The 10380-nt window shown below is 44.2% G+C and overlaps 3 protein-coding genes across 3 annotated transcripts; 2 read left to right on the top strand and 1 right to left on the bottom strand.

Moving 5' to 3' along the window:
• Positions 1-448: 448 nt before the first annotated feature.
• PHALS_13689 (n-terminal acetyltransferase a complex subunit nat1-like protein) lies at positions 449-2921 on the top strand (the record flags this gene model as incomplete). Its single annotated transcript, XM_024729494.1, has 2 exons — positions 449-508; positions 624-2921. The coding sequence occupies 2 exons, from the start codon at positions 449-451 to the stop codon at positions 2919-2921; spliced, it is 2358 nt and encodes a 785-aa protein (XP_024579865.1).
• A 284-nt stretch (positions 2922-3205) lies between these two features.
• PHALS_13688 (lpxB) lies at positions 3206-5074 on the top strand (the record flags this gene model as incomplete). The annotated part of the gene is made up of 7 exons (XM_024729493.1): positions 3206-3393; positions 3458-3560; positions 3620-4218; positions 4288-4378; positions 4434-4565; positions 4623-4849; positions 4912-5074. 7 exons carry the CDS (start codon positions 3206-3208, stop codon positions 5072-5074), a joined length of 1503 nt encoding a protein of 500 aa, XP_024579864.1.
• Positions 5075-6083: 1009 nt separating this feature from the next.
• On the bottom strand, positions 6084-7181 carry PHALS_13687 (uncharacterized protein; the record flags this gene model as incomplete). Its single annotated transcript, XM_024729491.1, has 1 exon — positions 6084-7181. One exon carries the CDS (start codon positions 7179-7181, stop codon positions 6084-6086), a length of 1098 nt encoding a protein of 365 aa, XP_024579863.1.
• Positions 7182-10380: the final 3199 nt, after the last annotated feature.

Here is a 10380-nt window from a genome sequence, read left to right as displayed (position 1 = left end):
AAATATGGTGACGTCATCTGCCTGTTCAACATGCATTCAGTGGTGTAATCTCAACACTTCGATACTTGGTACGCCGGTGTTGCTTGAACACAAAAGGTTATTGTGAAAGACCAACATCACCCTACTGCGCAAGCCAGCTTAGCTTTTTACATTATGGTCAATTTGGATGCTGGCGCCGTCCGGACTTCCAACACTTCTTTTCGTTGAGGTTGTGGTACCCGAGGTAACAATATTATTAAAATGCGGTCTTTCAATTTTTTGTAGCAAACGTAATGAATTCATGTGTATCATATTTTGCCTGAATTTAGAAATATGCTTGTAAACTCATTTAACATTTCACATGAAAACCGGAATATTTCAATAATAAGTTGAAAATGCTAATCAATTAGATACTTCTGGTGTACCGCTGCATCTGGCACAATTAGATACACAAGGTTGAGTGGAGGCAATGGCGATCGCCAGCAAGCACTTGCCTGCAAAGGAGAGTGCACTTTTTCGATCGATCGTGGTACGTAAACCACTTTGTTTCATTCCCCTGCCTCGAATTATACGTTTCTAGCTCATATTACGTGCAAGCTTTGGACTTGACTTCGCATTTCTAACGGTCATCTTTTGTTCTATAGAAATGCTATGAGATTAAGCAATATAAGAAAGGTTTAAAAGCAGCGGATGCTATTCTCAAGAAATACCCTGAGCATGGTGAGACACTGGCAATGAAAGGGCTGACACTCAACTGTATGGGTCGCAAAGACGAAGCTTATGAGTTTGTAAAGAATGGGTTACGCCATGACCTTCGTTCGCACGTATGTTGGCACGTTTTTGGTCTTTTATACCGCTCGGATCGCAATTACAACGAAGCTATCAAGTGCTATCGAAACGCAATTCGAATTGATCCGGAGAATCTGCAGATTCTTCGAGACTTGTACTTGTTGCAAGTGCAAATGCGCGACCTAAAGGGCTTTGCTGAAACGCGTCGCATAATGCTTACACTCAAGCCAAATAATCGCAATAATTGGATTGGCTTTGCGATTGCGCATCACCTTGTCGGAAACCATCAAATGGCCATTGATATTATTGACAAATACTTTGGTACACTAGATGGTGAGCGCGTAGCAACATATGAAGACAGTGAGATTTATTTGTACCAGAATCAGGTGATTGAGGAGACAGGAGACATTGCTAAAGCGTTAGCTCATCTTGAAGACAACAAGGAGCAAATTATTGACACCCTTTCGTGGCGTCAGAAGAAGGGACAGTTTCTGCTCCAGCTCGAGCGTTACGATGAAGCCCATGACATGTTTGTAGAGCTCTTAGGAATCAACTTTGACAACGACGAATTCCAGCGTGGCGTACAGTGTGCGATTCTTAAACGTAAAGATTTGTTTGTGACCAATTCAATGCAGAAGAAAGCACCGCTTCCGTCCGAAGTTATTGATTTTGCAAACGAAGAACAGGGCGCTGAGCTTGAAAAGGCACTATTAGACTTTTATTTGGAAAAAAAGACGACGATTGGCGCCCATTCAATCATATCGTTGCGCTTTCCGCTTGACTTTACACGTGGTGCCGAATTTAAGAAGTATGCAGATGTGTATCTCAAAAGACAGCTCAACAAGAATGTACCGTCAGTTGGAGCGAGCCTTAAGTCACTGTATGTTGACAAAGAAAAGGTGACGATACTGGAAGAGCTGATTCTAGGTTATGTAAAGACGCTGGAGGCAAAGAACCCGCTCCATATGGGGGATAACTCCATTGCAGCCAATATGACGGATCGAGTTCTCTTATGGACAAATTATCTCGCTGCACAGCACTATGATCGTCTAGGTAACTACTCAATGGCGATGGAGTTTATTGAAAAGTGTATTACTCAAAAGCCGCCCTTGCTGGACTTTTATCAACGCAAGGCACGTATTCTCAAGCACATGGGCGATCTCAATAAGGCTGCAGACGTCATGGTCGAAAGCCGTAAGTTTGACTTAGCAGATCGGTACATTAACAACAAAGCTACGGAGTATCTACTACACGCAGACCGCGTCGAAGAGGCCGATGCCACAATCGCGCTCTTCACTCGTCACGAAGGAGACCCGCAGCAAAATTTGTATGAAATGCAGTGCATGTGGTACGAAATTGAGTGTGGCAAGAGTCAGTGGCGTCAGAAAAAATACGGTCTTGCCCTTAAGCGTTTTTTTGCGGTGGAAAAACACTTTAATGACTTTGCGGAAGATCAATTTGACTTTCACACGTATTGCATTCGCAAAATGACGCTACGTGCATACATTCAGTTGCTGCGTCTTTGTGATACGATCTACGGTCATCCATTTTTCGTCGAGGCTGCACATGGCGCCATTGCATGTTACCAGGCGCTAGCCGATAAGGAAGTGGAGAAAGCAGAGGAAGAAGCTAAGACTGCGGCGGCGAACGCCAGTTTGTCGGCTGCTGACAAGAAGAAGGCCAAGCGTGCGTTGGCTAAAGCTCGCAAGGCTGAATTTAAAAAGAAAGAAGAAGAAGAGCTGAATGCAAAATTGCAAAAGGAAGTTGAGGAAAAGATGCGCGAGACGGTCAAGAATGGCAAAACCAAGGCAAACTCCGGGGCCGCACGTGTGAAAGATGACGATCCGTTGGGTGATAAACTTGCTGAAAAACCTGCTCTTGAAGAGGCTTGGCGTTTTGTCTCTATCTTACAGCGTTATGCTTCGGAAGACGTGAAGACACATGTCGCTGCATTTGACATTGCTCTTCGCAAAAAGAAAATGTTGCTGTGCTTGCAAGCTCTCTTAAAAGCACAAACGCTCAAGCATTTGTCTGCGGAGATGAAAAACGAGTTAAGTTCGCGTCATGCTATTTTCTTGGAAGAGATAAAGCTGGTGTCAAACCCCACTGTATTGAAGGTCATCAACACGAAAAAGGCTGACATCATGATTTAGATAAGCTTGACTGCTATGGTCATAGAAGCAGATTACCGGTAGAGGCAGTGACAGTAAATAGAGCAGCCAAAGTGATACCGTTTTTCAAAGGTTTTTTTGGTTTTTATTGCTTATCGATACGTACCGGTATCAGTAGATGTGGCAACGTATCGATAAAATACCGGTATTAGCAGATGTGGCAACGTGTCAATAACATACCGGTATTAGTAGATGCGGTAACGTCTCAATAAAATACCGGTATCAGTAGATGTGGCAACATGGCGATAACATACCGGTATCAGTAGATGTGGCGACGTGTGCTTTATAGACGGCAAATCTGTGCATTCTCCGCTGCGACTGAGACCCACAAAGCACCAATTAAGCTTTATGTAATTGCTGGTGAAGCCTCTGGCGACGCTATTGGTGCTAAAGTGATCCGTGCTTTGCAGCACCACGAACCGACTCAGATATTTAATTTTAGAGGAATTGGAGGGTACGAAAGTATCAATCGATTTGATTCGAAAGTATGACAATTATTGGTACTTTCGAATGTGTAGACCTCAAATGTGTGAAGCTGGCAAGTTCAAGTCTTTATTTCCAATGCAAGAGCTGTCAATTATGGGATTACTGGAATTAATTCCGCATATTCGGCGATTCCAGGTTTGTCATTTCTTACTAGGACAATGTAACATGAAGATTTAAGATTGTGATTTGAGCAGCTGAGAATTCGAGAGACGCTGCGTGATATTGATGCGTATCAACCAAAATTGATACTTACGATTGATTCAAAAGGTTTCACCTTTCGTATTTTGAAAGCGCTTCATCAAAATGAACAAAACACAGGAGTCAAACTTATCCAAAAAGTGCACTATGTTGCCCCGTCCGTTTGGGCTTACAAACATCGAAATGTGCGGAATTTTACACAAATGAAGCAACTTCTGGATGCCATGATTACCATCTTGCCCTTTGAAAAAGATTTGTTTGACGCTAGTGGACAGAAATCTGATGATCGCAATGAGTCAAAGCGTTCGTGGTGTCACTTTGTGGGGCACCCAGCAATTGAAGATTTCTTGGAAGCAAATGGAGTCTACGAAAACGGTTTGACTCTACCATCGGAATGTAGTGTTCATATAGACAACAGCTTAGGAGCAGATGCTTTGCTCCGTTTCCCTTCTTTTAATTGGAAGTACTTTGCCGTACGTGGCAAAATATTGCAGAATATGATTGCAACCGGACGGAATAAAGATATGAAGGAGCGAGGCAGGAAAACTTTCAAACTTTCGACAAATGCTTTCGTGATATGTGCACTGGTTGGAAGGTCTTGACACTGATCATTTCCCAGCATTTATGTTCTCCACGTGCTTATATTATATCGTGTATCTTTCAGCCGGACCAACGAAGTAACGAAGTCCTTGAAAATTGTGGTCAAGGCCATTAATTCGTTCGTTCAAAAAGAATGTCAGGAGCAGCAACGAGACGTACGTACTATGTGGTATATGTTCTACGATATAATTGACTTCCCTACTTTTCTAGATCCTCGTCGTCTTTCCCACAATTGCTGCGGTGAAGGAACAGGTCACAACTTATCTTTCATTGTATAGTGTTGGTATTCAGTACCGGGTTCTTACAGATCTAAATGCAATCGACCGACTTCGGCTTTTTCAGGTAATATGATGTTGACTTTGTTTATTTGATAAAGCCTCAGAACTAATCTATCTAAAGAGTTCCGATGTCGCGGTAGCCGTGTCCGGGACCGTTGTTCTCGAGGCGACTCTAGCCGGTCTTCCTACCGTCGTAATTTATCGGGCTAATTGGTTCACCGAATGGATTGCCAAACGCAAGGCTGCTGTTCGGTTCGTGTCCATACCTAACCTTTTGTTCGGAAAACCTTTAATTCCAGAGCTCCTATTCAGTAATTGCACGGTTTCAAATATCGCAGAGGCGTTAAGGTGAGAGAATTTTCTGGGGCTCATTGGAGTTCATACCTAATGCACATGTGTCTACAATACAGAAACCTACAGCATCAGCCAGTTGAACAAAGAAATGCATTGCATCTTGCCATCTCCATCAGCACATTAACTAAGTGGCACGAGACTGCCGAAAATGTTCTACAACCCATTCGAGCAAGCGAAGTGGCTGCGAAGCACATATTTGAGGTGCTTAGGAAAGGGTAGCGCATTTGGCATTTCAATTTGCTTCGTCTTCAGCTCTATTCTTTTTCGCTTCTGCTTGTCTCACTATCAGACGATGACAGTACAAAGTCGAAGTGTCTCGTTGGCTCCATTGTGGGCAAATTCATTATCACGTTGAGATGCAATGAAAGATGGTTTCAGTATCGAACGGACTTTCCATTTTCTCGATAACCCACACCCTCTTTTCGTTTCCAGTGCTCGTTTAAATCAAACGATCTTGATCGTCCATTAAAGCTTACACGTAGGACCCACACGAGAAACGGTAACAAAATCTTACACCAAAGCTTTCACTGAATAAGTTGATTATTTGAGATGTCAATTTGGGTGTTCATCGGCATTCCGTGTGGCATAACCAACCACTTTAAGAGCATTCTGCTCAAACACTCACCCAGTGAGAGGAATATCGCTGTCGCCAATAAGCAATTGATAATCATCAACAAGATTGAGTTTACTGAATAAAGTGCAATACACATCCTTTCTAGGAATCGATGTTTGCGTCGGAATTGTGGTTCCATTTTAGTTTGATCAATTGTGATTCAATAAGAGAAATATATGCGTGCAATAACACAATTACGGCGCACAGTACCGCGAGATACATAACACTCTTATGCTTGCAACCTTTGCGACAACATAACCGAGGAATTTGGATGACTTTTGGCTCAGCAGTGCAGGAGAGACAAGAATTAACATCAACACAAGGTTGGATCTGACGCATGACTGATCATGTCATGTGTCTTATCTGTGCTGATAGAGGACAAGAAACAATGCTGAAAATTGTATTTATTCGAGAGTAACAACTACTTTTCAATACAAAACAATTTAAGCAGAAGAATTGCTCTCATTGTATCAGTACGTAGAAGATCGATTACTAGTGTATAGATTCAATAGCAAAAACAATTCGATCGGCACGAGTTTCGCTCCGTTAAGAATCGTGTCGGCAAGAGTTAAATCACTTGACACTCAAGTCTAGCACAATCTTAGAGATTGTGACTCAGACTTTATTAAAAGCGTCTGCAGTCCACAGATACTCATCGTCCATATCATCAAGAATATCCCAGTACTTCATGTATTCTCCGTACTCTTGGCAAATGAATTCGACCGCAGCTTCCTTATTTTTCGACGAATACATCGAAGGCAAAACAGTGTCATCATCAAACATCTTCTTGAGAACACTTGCCCTCAATCGTTCGATTTTCCACTGCTGAAATTGCAGCAAAAGCATAGAAGCTGCAAGCGGGCTTACACTCTCGTCTCCCACCATCTTTGCCGCATATATCATTGTGGCCGCATTTTTGAGACCAAATACTTGCGAGAACGTGTCCATCGGTGTCACCTTTTCATTAGGATTCTTAAAACTAAACATCTTCGAATAGAACATCCAGAATTTCACAATTGGTTTGTTTTTCTGAAAATCGAAAAGGAGATTTTTGCATTCTTTTGGGTCGGGCTCAAGGAATATAATGATTCGGGATGGAAGCACTTTCTCAGCAAGCCAAACCGTCATCAGCGTGATCAACTGCATTCTGCTCGTGGGATTGCTAGCATTGTCTGCCAACACCTTATGAAGACCCTCATTTGTTTTAAACTCTAAAGTGCCCACAAGTTCAGTGAGGAGGGGATCTTTTGCGTACTGCTCCGCGGAACATGCACTCAGATATGCGGACCATTTTGCGTGCTCCGGCGTCTCGAAAATGTTTGTCGTTACTGGGTTGAGTCCAAGCCATTCATAGACTTTTACAGCGCTGACCTTAGTAGCGTCTTCGCGGTTATTCAGCTCATTCAGAAGTGTTTTAGCGATGGCATTCGTCTTAGTAGCTACAGCTGCTTCCATCAACCTCTCGACCAGTTCTTGGACATTAAAATGTTCGAGCATGGCCCCAAGTATCGCCTTGTAATGATTCCCACCGCCCTTCACTTTGCAAACGATATAGGCCCACTTTTTCCATTTGAGATTGTCCAAAAGGTTACCAACCGCTTTCTTAAGATCGAAAACGTCAAAAAGATCCTTAACAGGCATTCTAGCACTCAAAAGGACGAGATTTTCGATACTGTTCGCTTCGATGACTTCATGCTCCGCTAGGGGTGTCATTAGAATCTTTTCCAAAAAATCTCGAAATGTCCTTTCGAAATATCTTTCTTCGTTGTCAGAATCTACCAGCTTTTGTGTTCTGATAGTTCTTCGCATTGGGATATTATCGCGATCGGATGTGGATGAAGGAGCCACGAGTTACCTCACCGCATCACCTTGAGCCTTTGGAAAAAGAACTCCGACCAAAAGTGCCAATTTCATGGATGAAATGCGCATGATATGACAGTTACTGTTGGCACGAAGCTGATAATTGTGAAATGATGTCAGTCCACTGCTGGGTTATCGCAGAAGGTACATATTGAGGTATAATTTCAATGTAGGAAGGTGTATGCTAAATGTGGCACATGAGTGCATCTCCTTGTTTTGACCGGTCTCACCGTACATAATGTATGGTTTGGTTGACTTTTTATAACAGCATCCTCCCACCGTCATCGGAGAATGAGTACGAGCCAATGTTATATTTCTGTATAGAGCGAGACAATACGACTTAGATGACTCGTCTTAGAAATAGATGAAGAACAAGACCGCAAACAAGTAAATTCGCATAAAAGGCTAAAATTAAAAGTGGTCTGAAAATAATTACTAGCATCGAAGAATTTAGTGGGTGACTGACCATTCGAGCAATACATCCAAAAGGATCTAGTTAGTAGCTGCTGTGAAATCCAAAAGTTATAAATCAATAGTATTGGGCAATCCTTCCGTGTGGTCGAGAAATATGCAGTCTGTTTCCATCCGGCAATTGCCTCTTATTCTAAAAATTAGATTAAAAAATCCAGTTTGGGCGCCTGGCCATTCAGCAAGAGAAATTTCACATTATCTGGCAAATGAAATATTTGTTTTATTGAAAAATGCTTTTGTCAAACATCTTTGGCTATGCAGGCTCTGTAGAGCCACACCTGTTTAAATTGTGTATCATGTGTAAGTCGGGTGTGAGTACAGTGAGCGTCTGCGCTCATGCACACAATTATGTCAAATGACAAAGAGCAATTTCGGTCGTACCCGGATGAGTTCTTGAATCCGTGTCTGGTGGGATTTGAGTGCTCGATAAACAAGTGTTTTTCACGTTTTCTTGTTTCTGTCGTCAATGCATGCCTGATTCTGTAAAAGATCCACTCAAATTAAAGAACAGTAATTGATGGTTCCAATTTCATTGTGTAACAAGGTTACACGTACCCTTGTACGAAAGAGTGGGTCACACAAGATAGTGCGACCGTACAAAGGTGTGGAATCTACAAGGCGGTGTATCATACCATTGTTTGATACACCGTAACAAGAAGCCAGGGACTATCAGTAGTTATGCATGTTTATGAGGTTTCACTGTTTGATTAGGAAAACCTAAGGTTTTGAATATAGGTGGCTCTGCCGCAAATATAACATATAAATAAGGTTTTAATGTTGAACGGAAGAGTGCATTTGCCTTATTTAAGCTTTTAGGTTTTCTTGAAGGTAGCGGATTGCGATCCACTACACTCGTCCTGATTATGGTACAGAACGTGAGGTCAGTGACCTTAGTAACCTTACTTCAAGCAAAGAGCTACGGCAGCCCCGCTGCACTTGGCACCACTCGTGTTCAGTCTGCGTCTAAGTCGTTACGACTGATCCTCTGAGAGGATGGAGCAATTCTCCTATTCGCCCCAGGAAATGCAGGACGGGCTGATGTCCCTGCTTGGCCCTGAGGGCATGCAACACTTTGCTTCGCAAGAACCCGAAGCGATGAGTGCGCGCCTTAAGGCGTTTTCAAACTATGAAAGTGACGACGGATGACTCCTCCCGACCCTGGTCTCTTATGGTGAGCGTTAAGACCTTTGAGGGTAAAGATGGAGAGAATCTCATGATCTGGGTGAGAGAGGCCAATATGGCTATGGATTTGCCTTGCTCCGGAACGAGCAACAGCGTGTGGCACTAGCTATCTCCAAGCTCGGGGGCAGAGCGCGAGAATGGGCACTAACGTGCGGTACTTTGGCTGAAGCGGCATTCTCCTCCTGGAAGGAGCTAAAGCTGCAGCTTTTGCGAGTGTTCTCAACGCCTATCCAGGCACATCGCGTGCGATCGCGCTTTCTTGCCGCTCGACAGGGCAAGAAGGAGTTGATGGACTTTGTCCAAGATCACTGCCGGGATGGCAGCTGATCCTCTCCCTAAGGCGGTCATAGCGACCGTCTTCATGGAGGGCCTTCGCACTGGCGTGGCCAAAAGGAAGTCTTTCGTGTGCATCCGTCTCCTTTTGAAGAAGCTGTGAATGTGGCATCGAATGCCGAATTCAGCTTTAAGTCGGCGCGACTTGGTTGAAATGCACACCCTCAGGGCTCGTCGAGCGGGCCTGAGCCAATGCGTTTAAGCTATACTGAGAAAGAGGAGGAGAGCTCCGAGCTGCCGGTAGCGTTTAAACACCCGACGGTGTTTAGTCTGTGGAGACACCCGTCACCTTCGGACTGGTTGTCCCCTGCGCAAGGCGCGTCAAGGCTCATCGAATCGACGTTCGCTTCTAACCGGTAGCCAGTCACCGTGGGGCACCCTACTAGGGAGAGCTGAAGTCTGTTGAGCCTCAAAGATGAAGAGTGCAGCAGGGCCCAGCCCCGAAGAGCTCCGTGCTTTAGAACACGGAACGTGTATGTAAGGCGGGCTTGCTAGTCGTAAAAGCGACTATGAAGGACTTTGAGAAGCCATGGAAAATCCTGATCAATCCGGGACGTCGGGCAATCATGCTTGACGGTCCACGATCAAAGGAAGTCAACTGTATGCTGAGGCGCTGAATGCGCGGTTGAGTGACACCGTCCCTTTTCGCTTAGCGACAGGGACTTGTGTCACTCTGCCAAGGATTCCTGTAGACCTCGGTATGACATTTCTTGACTTTGATAGCGTGGAACACTGCTTAGTCTTAGACTTGGATTCAAGGTATGACCGCATCGGTATGGCATGGTTGGAACACCATGAGCCATGGATCGATTGGAGGTCGAACACTTTGGGCGCCACGCGCACGTCTCCTGGTGGAGCTTTGATGAGTCATGAACCCTTCTCGGCTAGGAAGCAGATGCGCTATTAAAGCGGGCACTGGACCGGGACGGTAAATGTGCTGGGTTTTGGAGTATCCGAGCTGTCAAACACCAAAAGTGTTTTGAACAAGAGTCACGAGCATGGGTCACGGGATGAACGTGGAGTGTCACGTAACGAAGTAGTTGCAACATGCCAAGAGTGGCATGGT

The sequence above is a fragment of the Plasmopara halstedii genome (genome assembly GCF_900000015.1).
Source record: "Plasmopara halstedii genome assembly, contig: Scaffold_672, whole genome shotgun sequence".
Lineage (NCBI taxonomy): Eukaryota > Oomycota > Peronosporomycetes > Peronosporales > Peronosporaceae > Plasmopara > Plasmopara halstedii.
Note: the sequence above shows the minus strand (reverse complement) of the source record. Positions and strands in the feature narration are given on the sequence as shown.